Genomic DNA, 19,842 nt, shown 5'->3' on the forward strand with positions numbered 1-19,842 from the left:
AGCAGAGCCCTGACCGCCTCCTGCTGTGGAGACGGCCCCAGCCCCACTGTCCTCTGTGGCTCTGGTGTGTAGGCACCCCGCCCAGGCGGTCGTCCAGTGGGGTGTGAAGGAGCCTTGTCAACTGCCCAGGAAACCAGGGCCAGTGTGGTCCAGCCTTGCACAAGGCTCCGTGCACACGGGGCACACAGGCCGGAGGGGTACAGGCCCCACCTCCCCGCCACCAGGCTCAGGGCCTCTTGGCAGCTGCGGCAGAGCCCGTCTGGGGGCTGCCCCCGAGGCTTCTGTGCCTGAGAGGGGACCCAGGTCACCTTTTGTGTTCCACAGGGCAGCTCTCTGGCATGCAGCTGGCTGCTCCGGGTTTAGAGCAGGAGCTGAGTGGCCGCCGGGCTGGGTGGCGGCTGGGGTGAGCTGGTGCTGTGCTGGGTCGTCGCCGTGGCACCCATCTGGGGCTGCCGCGCCCCACTCTGCCGCAGGCCTCTGCCGGCTCAGGCTCTCGGGTCTCGGCTCTCGGCTCTCCTCCGTGTGCACCTGTTTTGGTTGCCCGTGGAGCGAGCCGTCTCTTATGTAAGGTGTGAGTCTGCAGGGCTTGTGAGTCGCCGCCCCGTTTCTCAGCCTTGGCAGCAGCCCCGTCAGCCCCAGACTTGCTGGCCAGGCGACACCTCAACGGCAGACCCCACAGTGGGCACTGCCAGGGCTCTCGGATGCACGTGGCCACGAGGAGGGCCCGGGGCAGCCTCTCCCCTCCTGCCGGAAGTTTCCAAGGCCCCAGTACTCAGTCCCGTGGTGGCCCCAGGCCTCTGCCATTCATTTCGGTGTCTGACGTTTCCGGGTGTTGAGGGGCTGAGCTGTGTCAGATGCTGGGGGTGCTGAGGGGTCCGGGGGTTCCTGCCTGCTGATCTGTGGTCTCCATTCTTTCAGCGAGGAAGAAAGGACCCGGTTTCAGGAGCTGCTGGCCAGTCCAGCCTACAGAGCCAGCCCCCTGGTGGCCATCGGGCAGACGCTGGCCCGGCAGATGCAGCTGGAAGATGGCGGCCAGCTCTGACCAGGGCAGCGGGCATGCCACAACTCCTCAGGACACGTGTGGGCCAAGTAGAGAGCGCCGGCCCCTCAAGGACCATGGCCTGAGCCTGGTGGACGCCCTTCCCTCTGGTCGGTTGTGGGGCTCAATAAATGGCTCTGTGAACTTCCCCTGCACTGCCAGGGCCGTTCCCATGAGCTGCTTCCCTGATTCACAGGGCTGGGCACACCCTGGGACAGCTGCCCCTGCTCTCCTCAGGACAACAAGCCACATCTCTCCACTGGGGGCCCCAGTCCCCACGCAGTCAGGGTGGACCGTGCACTGGGTTTGTGGGGACTGCAGTTGTGGAGGCCCCAAGTCCGTCCCTGAGCAGGCACTGGTGCCCCCAAGATAGTCTGCTGGCTGTGTTGGGAAGGAATTGTGCCTGGGTGTGGCCCCACCTGTGCCACCGGCCGCCCTGATTTGCTTCAGCCTCGGTTCTTGCTGCGGCCCTGGTGGGATCCAGGAGCACTGAGGCCTGCAGGGGCTGCCGTGGGGGCTGGCTCAGGGCCTTCCCCACCTGGGGTTCTGTTTCCCTTCCAGTCTCCCCTGCCACCCTCAGTGACCAGGGACACAGATGGCCCTGGCAAGGCCCCCGGCCTGCTCCTCGCCTGTTGTCTGCACCCCGTGGGCTGCACCCCCCCACCCCACCCATTGCCCTCACCCTACCCAGCTGCTCCACACCCAGGCAGCCCACTGCCTTGCTCTGGGGGCGGAGAGCAGAGGGTCCTTCTGCAGGGAGGAGACGCGGAGTGGGCCCAGCCCTGAAGCTCTTGCTGACCCGGAAGTGAGAGAGGTCCTCCTTTGTTGCTGGAAGCCCTGGGATTTGGGGGTTGGTTTTTGGACTGTGAATCAGTGACTGATCAGTCCTTCTTTTCAGGTTGTGGAAAGCAAGGGGGTGGTGCGTCCCCAGGCCCCTGAGGCCCAGCTTGGCTCCCCCTGCCCGAGCTCCCCCCGTCCCAGGGCCCTGCAGGGCCTCGCTGGCCCATGTCCTGCAGCGGGGCTGGGCAGGCTGGATGTGGTGGTGTACCCCACTCAGAGTGTCTGGGAAGTGCAGAGCAGGACCACTCTCAGCTCCCAGGTGGGGGCCCAGCACCCTGAGCCTTCCCAGGCTGCCTGGAGTGGGGGTGGTCCCAGGGACTCCGGAGCCTCCTGGCTCCAGGGCATGTGGGTGGCCCCTATGCACAGCCCCTCTTGTTGTGAGCCCCCATGGTCCGACCTCCTCTGGCCCTGCTGCCTGCTTAGGGTTCATAGCCCCAGCAGCCCCGCCAAGGCTGCCTGGTGAGTGGGTGGCCGAGGCGAGTTGGAGCCTGTGTCCCTTCTGTTCAGTGTCCTGGCCCTTCCCTGACACGAGCAGACACGGCATCCACAGAGACAGCCCGGACACCCTCCAAGGCCCCGGCCGATGGGACAGACGGGCGTACAGGAGCCATAGGCAGCAGATCCCATGCTCCCTCGGCCGGGGCTGGCTTGGCTGCCCAGCCCCAGCTCCTTAGAGAACGGGCTTCTCGCTTCAGAGGAGCTGCTCACAAACCAGTGCTCGCGACAAAACCATTCCTGTGGTGGAGCGCATGTGGAGCGAGTGTGGGGTGAGTGTGGAGGCGTGTGGGGCGCGTGTGGAGCGAGTGTGGAGTGCGTGTGGAGCGCGTGTTGGGCGCGTGTTGAGCGAGTGTTGAGTGCGTGTGGGGCGCGTGTTGAGCGAGTGTTGAGTGCGTGTGGGGCACGTGTTGAGCGAGTGTTGAGTGCGTGTGGGGCGCATGTGGAGCGCCTGTGGAGCGTGTGTCAAGCGCGTGTCGGGAACAGCGTCCGGGATGCACAGAGCACAGCGCGGTGGGGAGGCGGCGGGGGCGGCTTCCACTTCCTCCAGCATCCCAATCCCACGGTCTGGGTTTCTTGTGAGAAACCTGGCCGGGCGCAGTGGTGCACACCTGTAGTCCCAGCACTTGGGGAGGCCAAGGCAGGCGTATCACTTGAGGCCAGGAGTTCAAGACCAGCCAACATAGTGAGACCCCATCTTGACAAAATACAAAAATTAGCCGGGCGTGGTGGTGCGTGCCTGTAGTCAGCTACTAGGGAGGCTGAGGTGGGAGGATTGCTTGAGCCTAGGAGGCCGTGGCTATAGTGAGTCAAGATTGCGCCACGGCACTCCCACCTGGGTGACAGGGTGATCCTGTCTCTAAAAATTAAAAATGTAAAAATGCTTCTTGCTTCCTGGTTTTGAAATGACTCCTGTCTGGTTGTGGCTCGCAGCCCCTCTTCTAGGGATCCTTGCGGGCTCAGGGGCCTCTAACTCCTCCCTGGGTAAGCAGCCCCCGGCGGTGCCTGAGAGTCGTGTGGAGGAGGGTGCCGTGGAAGGGAGGAGGGTGCCGTGGAAGGACAGCGACGGGTACTTGGCTGGGCAGGAGTGGCAGCAGGTGTCCCATCGGCTGAGATGGATGCAGATTGTCCCAGGAAAGTAGCCCTTGATAGTATTTGCGGGGGTGCCACCCCAGCATTCTTTGCAGGTGCAGAGCCCAACCCTCAGCTGAGGCCACAGCTGGGGCAGGGTCATCCCATGACAGAAGACCGTCCAAGCGTGGGGTTCTCCGTGGCTGTCAGCTGAGCGCTCCTGGCCACCATTGAGAGGGAGGCTGCAGGCGGAGGATGGGGTGTGTGCGTTCTCTGGACAGACACCTGGGGTAGAGCCCCTGAATCAGCAGATCAGAGAGGATGACTGTAGGAGCTTCAGGAGCAGGAACATGAATCCCTCGGTCATCGATTTAAACAAGTTCTGCAGTTGACTCGGCTTTCATGCCTTTTAGACCCTGGGCCCTCGGTGCATTTTTCCCAGTTAAAGGGTTAACACAGCAGATCAAAGCTTCCTGGGGCCTGGAGGTGCCTGGCGCTGGCCTGCAGGACTCTGAGAAGCTCTGGGCCGGGACTGTGGATGCCAGGCTCAAGGCCCGCAGACCTGGGCTGGGCACGTCCCGGGTGCCTCAGCCCCAGGCCCAGTGTTGGCATATGGGGGACTGCAGGGCACAGTGGGAGACAGGAGAGGCAGTGGGAGGAGCCCCCCACCCTGCCAGTCCCGCAGGAAGGGCAGTGTCTGGTTGCAGGGGGTGTGGGGTGTTGGCCAAAGGAATAGCAAATGCCTGGCCCAGAGTGAAGGGCTCCTGGCTGGGATGGCCACAGGCCCTGGGGGGTCTCCCTCAGCCCCGGGCAGGCCCAGGTTCTCCTTCCAGGCGCCCGGGATCTCCTTTGTCCCTGGCTGTCCTCAGGCTGCACTTAGTGTGGCCGCTCCAAGGGGGGCCGAGGAAACCACCTCTCAGCACCTACCAGGCTTCTGTAAGGCCCACACCCAGCAGCTATTGGATCCGCCTTTCCCCAAGAAAGCCCCTGGCCCTCCCCTTCTTCTCAGGCCCCTCACTGAGTCAGCAATCCGTGTTCCCAGGAGCTGTGTGTCCGTCACCAACTGCCGTCCTGGTCCTCAAGCAAGCAGGGACCGTTCCCACTGCTCCGGGGCAGGCCCCGCACACCCTGGCCAGCCTCGCTGGCTTCTGGAGCTGCCACGACAAACGCACACAGTGGGGGCGTCAGACAACAGTGCATTGTCTGTGTCCCGGAGGCCGGTGGTCTGCACTTGGGGTGTCGAGAGCCGCCTCCCTCAGGCTGCAGGGCAGGGTCCTTCTTTGCCTGTCCGGCTGCTGGTGATTACTTGTGTTTCTGATTCCAGACGCTTCCTCCTGGTGCCACAGATGCCGGCAGCCCTTGGTGTCCTGGCTTGTGGCCACGTCACTCGCGTCCCTGTGTCTGTGACGTCCCATAAGGACACCGGCCATGTTGGGTTAGGGCCCTCCCTGCTCCAGTGTGGCCTCATCTTGACTGGTTCCAAATATGGTCCGGCTCTGAGGTTCTGGGGGACGTGAGTTTTGGGAAATCTCCAGTCTAGGGGGTGGTCTTGGGCACCAGGGTTTTAGACGCCCCTGCCGCAGGTGGGAGGGGGCCTGCAGCTGGAGCTGAGCACCATGGGCGTGGTGGGGGCTGCGGAGGCGGTGGGGGCCTCATGGCCAGGAGCTGGGGCCTGGGCAGCCATAGGGGGCTGCTGATGGCCACGAATGGGCTGAGGCTGGGATGTGAGGATGAGGGAAGGAAGGTGGAAGCTGTTCCAGGGCCCGTGGGGGCGTCCACGCCGGCTCCCCTTGCCCACCCAGACCTCTGGCCCCTTCTCAGGGTCCGATCTCCCAGCGCAAACAGAAGCACCCGGCCCCTGCCTTTGTTTGTCCAGCACCTTCCTGGCCTGGCCACGATGCTCCTGGACACTTTGGGCCCTGGTTTTCCTTTCTTATTTCCTCACCGGAAGGAAAGCTCCTGAGAGCAGGGTCTTTGCCCTGTGCGTGCTGTGTGAGCAGCACCGGGACTGTGCACAGATGAGTGAATGAGAGGCAGGAGACAGCGGGGCCTGGACGGGCCCTGCACACAGAGCCTGCGTGTGGTGTTCAGAGGGGACAGCGGGGCCTGGACGGGGCCCTGCACACACAGCCTGCGTGTGGTGTTCACGGGGGACAGCGGGGCCTGGACGGGCCCTGCACACAGAGCCTGCGTGTGGTGTTCAGAGGGGACAGCGGGGCCTGGACGGGGCCCTGCACACACAGCCTGCGTGTGGTGTTCACGGGGGACAGCGGGGCCTGGACGGGCCCTGCACACAGAGCCTGCGGGTGGTGTTCAGTGGGGACAGCGGGGCCTGGACGGGGCCCTGCACACAGAGCCTGCGTGTGGTGTTCAGTGGGGACAGCGGGGCCTGGACGGGGCCCTGCACACAGAGCTGACTCCAGCGTCCCGATGGACCTCTCCCTGAGCTGTCCGTCTCAGCCTGCCCGTTCTACCTTCCCCTGTGGGCAAGCGTGGTGGGGTCCACCCAGATCACCCCAGATGCGTGAGTGGGTCGGCTCCCGGCAAGGGGTGTATTCCGTGCAGCATTGCCGTGGGAGGCAGCGGGACCCTGTGCTGGCCCTGGGAGGCGGCGGGACCCTGTGCTGGCCCTGAGGGCTGGCTTGCATTCGGGTCCCTTGCTCCGCTGCCTGGATCGCTGGGCTCTGAGAGTGCCCCACGCAAGGGCTTTGTCTTGATGAGGCCTGCACCTGGCTTGTCCAGGCCCCACAGCGCCCTTGCACCAGCCTGAGTTTGTCCCTGAAGGTTACATCGGGTCTGTGACCTTCGTCTTGTGTGGGGAGGGAGGGCGGTGACGGGCCGCATCGGGCAGGGGCAAGGCACAGCCGCGACCCCCAGGCTGGTGAGTCAGGGTTCTGTGCTGCTTGGAAGCCAAGTGTTGTACAAACACCAGGCGTGTTGATTCTGGAATGTTCCCTGTGTGGCGATAACGCCGGTGACGGCAGCCACTGTCGTTGCTCCGAGACGCTGGTGGGTGCTGGCTGCCGCCCAGGCCTTGTCTGCCTGCAGCCCCCGGCGGCCCCTCCAGCCTGGTGGGTTCTCAGCTGCCGCCGTGACCAGGGTTTTCCAGGGACACCGCTATCAGTGAGTGCTTCCAGGATGCCGGGGTGGCTGCCGGCGGGTGGGGAGGCAGGATGCTGGTCTTGCCTCCTTCCCCTTTGAAGTTGCCGTCTTGGGGCGTCTGTGCTGGGCCCTGGCTCCTGGCGCTGAGACCCTCATGGAAAGCTCCCTTCTTTTAAAGTCAAACAGACCCAATTAAAGTGTTTTTTCCAAAGATGTTAAAATAATGTGGGTCAGGGTGATAATGACAGGCCTCTTCCTGGCTTGTTTCAGTCTTCCTGAAGATGAGGAAGTTTTCATTTTAAAATTTTTGGTGGGGTATTTCTCAGAGAAAACCGGTGATGACATGTTTTCTGATTCTAAATACTTCTTCCCGGTGACACACATGCAGAGGCACCTGGGGCCTGAGAGTCCCTGCAAGACTGTGGAGCAGAGGCCTCATCTCCCGGTGGCCGGAGCCACATAGGACAGAAGGCCCTGGAGCCCTGAGTGGGGAAACTGAGGCCCAAGAGGAGAGAGCCTCCCTCCCCAGCCAGCCAGGTGATGGCGCTGAGATTCAGGAGCACGGAGCTTCTGACTCTCCCCTCCATGTTCAAGGTCGGCGTCCACCCCAGGCCCCGTGTTACTTGCTGAGCCTCCTGCTGTGCTCAGGTCTGTGTGAGGGGGACCGCGGTGCACACTCCAGTGTCCCAGGAGGAGCGGCGCCCAGGCGTCACAGGGCCAGAGGCAGGGGCCGCCCCTCCACAGGGTCCGAGACAGAATCTTTTCCATTTGAGCCCCTCCCTCCCGAACTCCAAGTTCAGGGGTGGGATTCACATACTCACACCCCGCTCCACACACCCCACACTCACATCCCCTCACATACACACCCCTCCTCACACCCCACACACTCACACCCCACATACACCCCTACACACACCCTACACACACACACACACCCCCCACACACCCACACACCCCACACCCACACACACCCCCATACACCCCCCCACACACACCCCTCCCCACACCCCACACACACTCCACATACACCCCTACACACACCCTACACACACCCCACACACACACCCCACACACACCCATACACCCCACACACCTCCCACATACACCCCACATAACCCCCAAACACACCGCACACATACATCCGACACATCCGACACATGCCCCCCACACTCACACCCCTCCATACACCCCGATACACACCCCCCACACTTGCACCCCTCCACTCACACATCCCACACACACTGCACACACACACCCTCCCACACACCTCCCCACAGTCCCACACACCCCACACACCCCTCCATACACCCCCCCACACGCAGCCCCCCACATACCCCCAACACTCTGGCGCCCACCCTGCTGTCTCAGGAGAAGCCCCCATGCTGGGCCTATGGCCTCTCGGGCTCTGGCATCCCCCACTGGCCCCGATGGTGGTGGTGACCACACGCAGTCGTAAGGACGGGCAGCGTGAGGGCCCCGCTGAGCCGAGTGTGACCTGTGTGCTCCAGCCTGGAGCTGGCATGGCCGGGGCGCCCCTCATGGGTGGCAGAGTCCTGGCCTCCCCGCCTTCCCAGTGGGTAGCACACTCCCCTCCTCCCCCGGCCTTAGCTCTGGATTTCCTGGCACAGCCGTGATTACTCCACCTCGGCCCCCTCCCCTGGGCCCGGAAGACTCTAATTAACCCTGATGTTTAATTGGAGAACGCGGCCGGGCCTCTGTCTGTGCGGCTCCTGTGGGATGGGGGCAGCCTTCTGTCTCTCCCCTCTGGAACTCTGCATGGCTCCTGGGTGGGGTTTGACTGGACCTGGCCTTTGCCCCACGGCCCCTCCACCCCCGGCGAAACTGCCCCCACCCACACAGGGCCTGGCTCCCGCTGCCTGAAGCCTGTCCCTGGCAGGGCCCACAAGCTCTGTCTCATTTGTGCGACAGCCGTGATCCCTGCTCCAGCCCGCCCCCTCGGAGCTCAGCCACGGGGGCATAGGATGGCCACAGGAAGTCCTGTCCCCTGTGCCCTTGGGCCGGCCCTGAAGTCTCCCGGGAGGGAAAGGGGCGCCTGTGGGAGGCGGGAGAGTTCTGAGTGGAGGGTGGTCAGCCCTGGGCCCTGGAGAGACAGCCCCAGTGGGGACTGAGGAGGGTGGAGGTGAGGCTGGGCGGGCAGCAGGCAGCTTCCGGCCAGGAGGTGCTCGGGGACCAGGATCCCCACTCCCGACTTTGCTGCTTTAGGATGAGCTCTGGCAGGTGGGGCGCAGGGGCAGGCAGAACTCAAGCCCATGTGGAACAGGCAGGGACGGGCTCGCCAGGCCCGGGAATGAGCGGGGCCTGCCGGCCTCCTAGTCTCATGGCAGGCTGCTTGTAAGAGAAGACCCAAGTCCTGGTGGCTTGTGTTTAAAATGCGGTGGGCCTTTCCGTCTCAAAGTGAGAAGTCTGGGCACAGGCAGTCGCAGCCTCTACGATGCCATTGATAGCCCGGGGCCACCACCCTTCCCTCGTTCTCATGCCAAACGGCTGCCAGAGCCCCAGCTGTCACGTCTGCATCCCAGTCCCCCAGATGAGGCTGTGGGCCCCACAAAGCTGGTGCTTTGGCTTACAGCTACTGAGCATGGAGGCAGCAGGGAAGCTGGCAGGAAGCTCCCTGGCCTCCAGGGAAGGTATCTGTCCCCTGTTGCCCAGGCCATGGGCAGGGACAGGAAAGCAGCTTGCAAATCCTCTGGGGCTGACTGGGCTCGGGCAGGGGCCCCATGTCACAGACACTCCCAGCCCTACAGGCAGGAGCTTGCATTTTCCAGAGAGAAAGAAAGTCCAGAGCGGGTGGGGGGTGAACGGCGTGCCAGGGCTGATCCTCTGTCAGGCCCCTGTGGTCTGGTGCTGCTGGAGTGCTCTAGGGGGAGAGGGTGCCTGTCCCAAGGAGCAGGGACGGTGCCCTGTTTGCTGCAGAAACACGGGCACACCTGCTGTCTGTTAGAAGACAGCTGCTCACCTGCACCCCAGTATGCCCCCAGGAGATGCCTGCACCACCTCTGGGAGAGAGTGGGCAGCTCAGCCAGGGGCCCAGGCCAGCCCGGGCAGGGGTGGCCAAAACCCCAACAGGACATCTCTGGCCTCTGGGGACAGAACCCGGCACCATCGAAGCCTCAGGAAGGCCTGGACTCTGGGGAGCCCTCCACAGAGCTGGGAGGGAGCCCCAGGGCATCTCTGTTCCCGTCGGCAGCTCTGCGGCCTGCGGTCCCGGGTTCCTGTGTCCGCCTACCACATGCCGTGATCGCTGCCCGCTGGAGAGCAGGACCCAGGGTGAGGTCTCTGCCCCCAACATGAGGCCCAGTGGGTGGTTTGCTATTGGCTTGGCCTCAGACCTGGTGGCTGAGGCTTTGGGGAGGTCATGCTCCCTCTGTGGGCCTCAGTTGACCCTCCGTAAGCCAGGGGAGCTGGAGTTGACCCCTGAGACCCTCCCGGCAGCTCTGTTCTGGGGCTACTGTGCCCCTGTAATGGACGCGCTGCCTTGGCCCCAGACCCCATCCTTTGGCGGCTGCTGCTCCCCGCCTGTTTCCACTGGACCCTTCAGCTGCCAACCAGCCTGGGCCTCCCCGCCCTGGGCAGTGGGCACATGGCCAAGCCCAGCTGGACTGACCCTCAGGGCCCTGCTGAAAGTGCCACCAGGAGGCATCTATGCATGGGTGTCTCGAAAACCCAAAATCCTTTCCAACAGGCACTGCTGCTGGTCAGTGTCAGCCAGCCTCTGTGGCCTGGTGCATGGGGAGGGTTGGGGCTCCAGGTCTGCAGACACGAGGCAGCAGCCACCTCTGCTCAGGATGGCGCAGGGCCCTGGGATCCCTAGGACCCAGCCCGTGGACCCCAGGCTCCGGGGTGCCATGCTGGTCACGTTCCTCCTTCCCAGAAGCATCCTGGCTCCCCCGGGCTCAGTGAGAAGTGGCCAAGGACTCAGGCCAGAGGACAGCCGAGCCCAGGGGCACTTGGTTCCACTCAGACAAGGCCCTGCCTGGGGGTAATGCCAGGGGCCGGGGCGGTGACCGTGCTGACCACTGGCTGCTCAGGGTGGGGGGCCCCATACTCCCCAGGGGGTGATGCCAGGGGCCGGGGCGGGGACCGTGTTGACCACTGGCTGCTCGGGGTGGGGGGCCCCATACTCCCCAGGGGTGATGCCAGGGGCCGGGGCGGGGACCGTGCCGACCACTGGCTGCTCGGGGTGGGGGGCCCCATACTCCCCAGGGGGTGATGCCAGGGGCCGGGGCGGGGACCGTGCTGACCACTGGCTGCTCGGGGTGGGGGGGCCCCATACTCCCCAGGGGGTGATGCCAGGGGCCGGGGCGGGGACCGTGCTGACCACTGGCTGCTCGGGGTGGTGGGGCCCCATACTCCCCAGGGGGTGATGCCAGGGGCCGGGGCGGGGACCGTGCTGACCACTGGCTGCTCGGGGTGGGGGGCCCCATACTCCCCAGGGGTGATGCCAGGGGCCGGGGCGGGGACCGTGCTGACCACTGGCTGCTCAGGGTGGGGGGCCCCATACTCCCCAGGGGGTGGTGCCAGGGGCCGGGGCGGGGACCGTGCCGACCACTGGCTGCTCAGGGTGGGGGGGCCCCATACTCCCCAGGGGGTGATGCCAGGGGCCGGGGCGGGGACCGTGCTGACCACTGGCTGCTCAGGGTGGGGGGGGCCCCATACTCCCCAGGGGTGGTGCCAGGGGCCGGGGCGGGGACCGTGCTGACCACTGGCTGCTCAGGGTGAGGGGCCCCATACTCCCCGGGGATGATGCCAGGGGCCGGGGCGGGGACCGTGCTGACCACTGGCTGCTCAGGGTGGGGGGCCCCATACTCCCCACTCAAGCTTCAGGGGGTGGGCTGGTGTCCAGGTTTAGACGAGGCAGGTGGGACCCAGAAGCACAGGCTGGTTACAGAGCAGCTGGTGGTTCTCATTGCCAGACGGACAGGCCTGGGACCAGCCTCTCGGCCCTGGGGTTCCTGTGTGCTCCAAGGACCTGCGACCTCGGCTGCAGGAGAGGCCAGTGCAGCCAGGCAGGCCCAGCTCCGAGAGCCAGGCTGGGGTGGGCTTCCCGCCGGGCACTGCTCCACCCGCCTTCTCCCTGAAGGTCCCATTCCACCACAGCTGGAGCCAAGGCCTCTGCTCATCCCCAGGCCCCCAGCAGTGTTGCCCGCAGACTCATCTCTGCCACGTCCCCCATCGCAGTCTCCTCCCAGCGTACTCCAAGGCTGCCTCCTCCGAGGAGCCTTCCCAGCTGCTCCATGGGTGGCCCTGTCCCTGCCCCTCTGTCCCGTGGCCCTGTGCATCCCTCCTGGCCCTCTTTTCCAAGGCCGGAAGTCAGACACCTTTTGGGATCTGCGTGCCTGAGCCCTGCGGCCCTTCCTGGAGGGGAAGCTCGGCAGAGCCCCCCAATTCCCTCCCACTCCTCACCACCCCTTCCTGTGGTCCCTGGGATGGGGAGGGCTTATTCACAGCCGACTTGGCCAGGGAGGTGTGGGCCAGGCCAGAGCCGCTGCAGGCGCTTCACCCAGACAGGCTGGAGCCCGTGGGCTGGGACCAGGGCAGAGTCGTAGAAGCTGCACAAAGATGTTTAGGGGCCATGTGCTGCCGTGGAGGCCGTGCAATGAGATTGGCCCCATCCAGAGCCCCCGTTCCTGGAAGAACAACTGGCCTGTGGCTGTGTGGGCTCCTCAGGTGTCCCCCCCTGGGGTGTGGAGAGCGGCGGAGCCAGGGCCAGTGCTCTTGGTCCACACGGGCTTCCCAACCGGCTTGCAAGGTCCCCGTTCACCCGATTCCCCAAAGGAGACCTCCTGTCACGACAACGTGAGTGCTCCGCAGCCAGGGGAGGTGCTGCAGCTGCAGAGGATGGGCACGCGGCACTGACCCCTGCCGAGGGGGCATCCAAGTGGCCTCGTCCTTCCCGCAACCCAAAGAAGGAAGCCCCAGGGTTTCCCAAAGTCCTCAGGGGAAAGCCTGCTGAAAAGCACAATTGCACCTAGAAAGTCAAGACACACCCGCAGTCTCGCCCGTGCTCTCCGGGGCGGAGCTAGGGGGCATGTGTGCATGTGTGTGCACGCATGTGTGTGCGTGTGCGTGCATGCCTGTGTGTGCATGTGCGTGCGTGTGCGCACGTGCGTGTGTGCGTGCGTGTGCGTGTGTGTGCACGCCTGTGTGCATGTGTGTGTGTGCATGTGGGCGCCTTTGCGTGCATGTGTGCATGTGTGTGCGTGTGTGTGCGGGCAGGCGGGCATGTGTGCGTGTGCGTGTGTGTGCGTGTGTGCATGCGCATGCGTGTGCGCGCGTGTGTGTGTGCGTGCGCGCGTGCGTGTGCATGTGCATGGTTTTAGAGGCAAACCCAAGCATTCTCAACCAGTATGTAGGCATTTGCTTTTATGCACGCAGTCTATCAGAGTAGGGATAAAGCCCATCATTCCTAATTGTGGAACACTTTTGTCAGGAGGAGATTTTATTGACTTTCCTCTCGGTGCTCTTTGAGAAAATTGTGTTTTTCTATTGTTTGTCCTGCTGGCAGGTGAAAGGTGTTTTCCTCCTGCGTGCTGCACAGCCTGAGTTTCTGAAGTCCCGAGCTCAGGGACGGGAATTCCCGGGCCGGGCTGTATTTTGCCTGCTGGGGCCTCATTTTGGAGTTGTCCTCTGCCCATGAGTGAACTGGCCCGTAACCTTCTGTTCCAATTTCATATTCTGGGGCAGCAGAGGGTTCCTTCTGGCTGGTATCCGGCCCTGGCTGAACAGAGGCCTGCCCTGCAGCTCAGGAGTCGTGTCTCTGACGCCTTGGGGTTGCAGGTTTTCAGCAGTGTCACTGAAGTTGCAGCCGGTAGGGACGGGGACGTGCTTGCCGGCCACCTCCCTGCCCCTGCCCTGCCCTTGGCAGGTGGTCCCCCAAGGCGGGACCCCACCCTGCCTGCCCTGCTGCTCCCCGACCTGGTGCGCATAGAGGTCAGGACCCCTAACTTCTCCCCTCCCCAGAGCTGCAAACCTTGCTGGGGGCTCAGAGCCAGGCAGCCCAGGCCTGAGGGAGGCCTGTCTGACAGCAAGGCTTCTGTGTGGCTTCTCAGGACCAGGTGTCCTGTCTGTCCTTGTCCTCACCTGGAACTTCCCCCTGGGTGGGGGTCCTGGGGTTCTTTGAGGCCGCTGCTGCCCACTACTACCTGCTACTCCCAGGGGTCCCAGCACTGGTCTGGCCCTCGGATGTCCTGATGCTCGGGCCACTGTCCTGCTCCTGACATTCCAGGATGAGCCCCATCCCTGTGTTCTCTGGGTTTGTGGGCCTCTGACAAGGTTGTTCCCTTGAGTTTCTCACTAGACAGTCCCCTCCCCATCCTACCGTGGGGCCTGCTCCTGTCTCCTTGTCACTGTTTGATGAAACCCTGTTTGTGGGATTCCACACTCTGGCGGGTGAGTATGCAGCTGAGGTCGGCCCCCTGGGAACAGTGCCACTGCAGCTGCAATGTGCACACGTGAGGCGCCCCCCAGGCACACAGGAAGGCTGGAAACAAGCCCTGTGTCGCACTGAGGTGAGAGGTGCTTGGACACTCACTCGATGCCCTCCAGAGCCGCTGTGAGGTCAGAGAGGAGCTGATGCCGCTGTGGCAGACAGCGCGGGGCAGCTTCCAGAAGGTGGCCAGAAACACACTGGGAGGAAAACTTCTCATCTGAAATGTTTTTATTATAAATGAGAGAATAGAAAATAGATGAACTAAACATTCAATTTCAGACAGTAGAAAAGAAAACCACTATAAGCCCAGAGGCTGAGGAAGCAGACCGTTGTGCGAGGGGAGATGAAAGCCAGGCTTGGCTTGGCAGACGGAAAACAGCCGCTGTGATAAACCCAAGGCCGAAAGCCGTCTCTGGGGAGCAGCTCGCATGGCACCTGGGTGACCTGGCAGCTTTCTGACCTGAAGCCACCATCCGGAATGTGATTCATTCCCTCTCTGCCCGGAGGATCCATCCCAGGAGGGTCAGGAGCAGCCATGGGGCCGGATGACCATGGCGTCCCCTCTCTGCCTGGAGGATCCATCCCAGGAGGGTCAGGAGCAGCCCTGGGGCCGGATGACCATGGCGTCCCCTCTCTGCCTGGAGGATCCGTCCCAGGAGGGTCAGGAGCAGTCCTGGGGCCAGATGACCATGGCGTCCCCGGACCATTCTCTGGAGCTGGCAGCCTGGGGCAAGGCACGTGGCCTCTCTGTGCAGCACCTGGCCCTTGTGCAACACGGATGGTGGCAGGCTCTGGGCAGAGGAGGGTGGAGAGGCCTAAGGTGCCCATGCTGGTCTGTACATCGGACGGTGGGGCTGGCCTGCGCCCCGCAAGCAGGAGCTGAGCCCTGGGCCTGCAGATTCTGTGGTGTGTCGGTGCAGTGCTCAGCATCAGCCGTGACGGTCACACTGGCACTCGCTGTCTGTGTCACGCATTCGCATCCACTGTCAGCGCGTCACAGTGGCGTTCGCGGTGAGGATGGGGCATTGCCGTTGGCCGGTGTCTCAGAGCACTGGCTGTTGGGCTGGTCCCCCTGGGTTCGCTGCTGGCGTGCTTGTTCTCCGAGCACTCGCCGTTCACGTCCTCTCCGTCCCACACCGGCCTTTGCTGTTTTCTCCATGCGGGTCTTATGGATGCTGTCCGAGCTGTGGAGCATCTGCCCTCCTGGCCCTCCTGCAGCTCGGGCTGTGCTCTGGATGAGCGAGGGCGACGTTAGCTGAGCGCGGGGGGCCTTGAGGTCTCTGCTGCACTTTCCCGAAGGCTGAGGTCCCTGGGGACCACTGAGCCGCCCCGTGGGCCCTCACAGCACTGCCGGTGCCAGAGGGCAGAACTCGGACCGACTCTTGCCTCATCTGCCCTCTGTTCCGAGGAGAACCCTTCCGGACTGGGCCACAGGGAGTCCAGCAGAGGTTCGGAGGGTGGTCAGGGGTCTGGCTGCCCCAAGGGGGTGCTTCTCAGAGCTTTGGGAAGACACCGGAGCCCAAGGGTCTGGATGGCCATGGCTGAGCTGGGTCTGAGAGGCCAAGACCAGGAGGGCGTCACATGCACCCATGTCAGGGCCAGCTGGGATGGGAGACTGAGGCTGGGGCGGGTGTCCGGGTGCCCCCCACAGCTGTGCTGGGGCAAGTCTGGGGACACCACCTCCTCAGCCCTGTCCAGGAGTGTGGACCCCAGGCATCAACTGTCCAGGGGCCTGTCCAGGAGTGTGGACCCCAGGCATCAACTGTCCAGAGCCCTGTCCAGGAGTGTGAACCCCAGGCATCAACTGTCCAGGGGCCTGTCCAGGAGTGTGAACCCCAGGCATCAACTGTCCAGGGGCCTGTCCAGGAGTGTGGACCCCAGGCATCAACTGTCCAGAGCCCTGTCCAGGAGTGTGGACCCCAGGCATCAACTGTCCAGAGCCCTGTCCAGGAGTGTGGACCCCAGGCATCAACTGTCCAGGGGCCTGTCCAGGAGTGTGGACCCCAGGCATCAACTGTCCAGGGGCCTGTCCAGGAGTGTGAACCCCAGGCATCAACTGACCAGAGCCCTGTCCAGGAGTGTGAACCCCAGGCATCAACTGTCCAGAGCCCTGTCCAGGAGTGTGGACCCCAGGCATCAACTGTCTGGGGGCCTGTCCAGGAGTGTGGACCCCAGGCATCAATTGTCCAGGGGCCTAGGGCATCCACGGGCCACACGGCAGTGCTGAAAACACAGGGCCCTTGCACCCAGGGCAGACCTCAGCACAGTTGGAGACATCACTCCTGCCCTCCTTGCGCTCGGCCCGAGAGCTAGAGCTTGCTCAGCTCAGCCCCAGGAGGAAGCAGAACCGCAGCCTCCAGAACGTTGGGGTGACCCCGTCGCTGAGGGTCCCCTGGCCCAAGGCCAGCGTGTGTCTTCCGGGGGAGGAATGACCTCTGGAGCCGCCATCCCCAGCCTCGGCGGCAGGGGCTCCAGGGTCCGGGAGCCAAAACTCAGCAGCTGCTGGGTGTGCAGGGAAAGTTGTTTAGATAAAATCCAAACAAGCACCTCATATATTACAGGAGGCTGTAAAACAAACTTAGCCTTGTGCTAATATTTTGGTTTGGTTTCCACTATCCACACCTAGAAGAATGTGAGCGCCATCCCAGCCCGGCGGTCAGTAACATTCCAGGAGCTTTGGGGAGCGTCTCCATTGCCAGTCAAGAGCCAGGCGCCACGCACCTCAGTCCGGAGGGACCGCTCAGCCTCGGGCTAAAAAAGGGAGAGAGCGCAAGCAGACGGCGTCCACAGCCGCGTCTCCAGACCACAGTGGGCACCTGCAGGGCAGCTGGGAATGGGAAGGGCAGAGGCGGCCAGAAGCTCATGCCTTCACTGATGCCGGCCCTGGCAGTTCTTTCCAAAAATTATCCCACTCAGCTCCCCGAGTCCCACGGATCAGGCGAGCTCCCCGAATCCCATGGATCAGGCGAGCTCCCCGAGTCCCACAGATCAGGCGCCCTTAGCCTGCTGTGCAGGGGGCGGGGGAGACTGAGGCACAGAAGGCCGGGCCCCCCAGGCACCAAGCATGGCCCACGACCCAGAGCCGTGGAGTCACCCAGGCCGCACAGCTGGTGAGAGCAGCCCCAGATGAGGCAGAGCCACTGGGTTCAAGGCCAGAGTTCCTGCTGCACCCCCGACCCCTAGTCCCGCCGTGGAAGGTGCCAGGAGTCATGTTCCCTGGGCTCCTCTTCCCCCAAAAGCCCCTCCTCATGTATGCGTGAGTGTGTGTGTGTGTGAGAGTGTGTGTGTGCACGTTTCCCTGCCTGAGCACTGAGCACACCTCCGCACAGGCAACTGCTGCCACCACCTTATGGTCTCCCAGTAGCCACTATGAGGGCAGAGGCCACCGCCTCTAGCCCAGCAGGATGAGGGCCTCATGACCCCTGGGGGGAGCAGAGCAGGGTCTGTGTGCTTCGTGACCCCTGGGGGGTGGGCAGAGCAAGGTCTGTGTGCCTCGTGACCCCTGGGGGGTGGGCAGAGCAGGGTCTGTGTGCCTCGTGACCCCTGGGGGGTGGGCAGAGCAAGGTCTGTGTGCTTCGTGACCCCTGGGGGGAGCAGAGCAGGGTCTGTGTGCCTCGTGACCCCTGGGGGGTGGGCAGAGCAGGGTCTGTGTGCCTCGTGACCCCTGGGGGGTGGGCAGAGCAGGGTCTGTGTGCAGGGTTCCTTGCCGGGCACGTGGCCAGCACTGCAGGAGCTGGCATTGTGGTGGCTCGGACGCCCTGACCCCGTGTTGATGTTTTTGGTGCAGCCCCGCCCGCGTGGCCTTAGGGTGACCCATGTGACCACAGCCCATGGCGGGCACAGCACAAGGGAGGCTACTTCCAGGCCTAGGGGGTTAGACTGTGGCTTCCAGCACCTGGAGGAGACTTGGCAGCCTGGGGGTGCCACGTGGTCAGGGGCTGAGGCCTCCCCACAGCCCCGTGAGCCCCGTCCTGGACGAGGGGCTGCCCGTGGCTGCCACCTGAGCCACAGCCACCAGCCATGCTGCCCCTGAAACGGGGGAGCTAACATGTGGAGGCGTTTTTAAGCCGCTACGTTTTGGGGTTATTTGCTACACGGCTATAGATGTCTGATACGCTGTGGGGTATGCCCTGAATGTGGGGTCTGGTTGGCCCTAGGTTAGCATCAAGCTTTGGGCAGCCAGGGCCCCAAAGCCCCCACTCCTGCTCACTGTGGCCACATGCCTGCAGGACCAGTCCTGCTGCTGTGTGGGCCTCGCCTCTGGACACAGGCCCCAGGACCCCCGAACTGAGGCTGGCCTGGCTCCACGTCCTCCCGCCCACTCCCGTTCAGCGCTGCCGGGCACCATACCCTCTGCTGCCCACCAGGACCCGGCTCCTGGCAGACCTGAGCCTCCTCCCCATCTCCTTTCACCCTCCCTGAGCACCCCCCGGGGCCCGGGGGCCCAGCCTGCTGAGGGTGACTTCTTCACACCCAGGCTCTTGGCCCAGCCTCCTCACCCCTGTCCCTGGGACTTCCTCCTGGCCACATCGTCCTTCCAGCAGTGCTCCCAACACACATGGCCATCCCTGGGGAGTCTTCCAGGCAGCCCTACCCACCATCTCCACCCACCTCCTTCCCACCTGCTCACCACGAGGTCCTGTTCCCAGCACACGGCCCTGCTGCTGGCTGGGGAGGAGACCTGACCCCTCCTGGGCCACTGTCAGCATCCCCAGGACACAGTGCTGCCGGCCTCCCTTTGGAGTCCAACCCTGTCCTGTCCCCACCTGCCCCATCCCCTCACCTGCCCCATCCCCTCCCCTGCCCCATCCCCCACCTGCCCCATCCCCCACCTGCCCCATCCCCTCACCTGCCCCATCCCCTCACCTGCCCCATCCCCCACCTGCCCCATCCCCCCACCTGCCCCATCCCCCCCACCTGCCCCATCCCCCCACCTGCCCCATCCCCTCACCTGCCCCATCCCCTCCCCTGCCCCATCCCCTCACCTGCCCCATCCCCCACCTGCCCCATCCCCCACCTGCCCCATCCCCTCACCTGCCCCATCCCCTCACCTGCCCCATCCCCCACCTGCCCCATCCCCCCACCTGCACCATCCCCCCCACCTGCCCCATCCCCCCACCTGCCCCATCCCCCACCTGCCCCATCCCCCCACCTACCCCATCACCTGTTCTGTCCTCCACCTGTCCACCACCTGTCCTGTCCTCCACCTGTCCACCACCTGTCCTGTCCTCACCTGCCCCATCCCAACCTACCCTGTCCCCACCTGCCCCATCCCCCTACCTGTGCCGGTTCTGGTGAGCCTGTCAGGTGACACATCCTGACTATCTCCTCCATGGGGCACCCAGTGAAGCCGAGGGAGGACCCTGGGGCTGGGACTCAGTTTCCCCTCCTAGGGGCCACGAACTGGTCTGGATGCCACAGGCTGCTGAGGGAGGACAGGTCGAGGGCACCATCGAGGGTGAGTCTTGGTCGGCTGGCAGAGGGCTGGCCCAGGGAGCCCCGTCCCTCCCTGAGGGCCCCGCCTGCTCAGTACTGTGGCCCGTGGCCTGGGTTTGGCCTGTCCATCAGATCCAGCCCTTCAGCACCGGTGTCCCCAGGGCCCTGGGCTGTGAGGGGGTGTGGAGGGGAAGGAAGGACATCTGGGGGCGGCTGTCACACATGGGAGCATCACTGACGGAGAAGTTTTCCTATAAATGCAGCTATGTTCATGGATGTTCCAAATGGAACTGCCAGCTGGCTTTTGGTTTATGAGACTTTATTAAAGATTACATTTCTGTTTAGTTATTTATTAGGTGTTTAGCCAATATTTCTAAATAGAGGACATGATGCTGAGACTGGGGCTACA

At 63.9% G+C, this 19,842-nt stretch overlaps 1 protein-coding gene across 8 annotated transcripts in view; it reads left to right on the forward strand.

Annotated features, from left to right (window-relative positions):
- Positions 1-3,257, forward strand: part of SLX9 (SLX9 ribosome biogenesis factor) — a 38,724-nt gene extending 35,467 nt beyond the window's left edge. For all 8 annotated transcript variants that reach the window (XM_054675132.2, XM_009441556.5, XM_054675137.2 and 5 more), the window contains one exon: positions 919-3,257. In XM_054675132.2, the coding sequence (XP_054531107.1) occupies positions 919-1,125 (207 nt within the window). In that variant the 3' untranslated portion in view covers positions 1,126-3,257. The remainder of the gene's footprint in view (positions 1-918) is intronic.
- Positions 3,258-19,842: the final 16,585 nt, after the last annotated feature.

This window comes from Pan troglodytes, chromosome 22, assembly GCF_028858775.2.
Source record: "Pan troglodytes isolate AG18354 chromosome 22, NHGRI_mPanTro3-v2.0_pri, whole genome shotgun sequence".
Lineage (NCBI taxonomy): Eukaryota > Metazoa > Chordata > Mammalia > Primates > Hominidae > Pan > Pan troglodytes.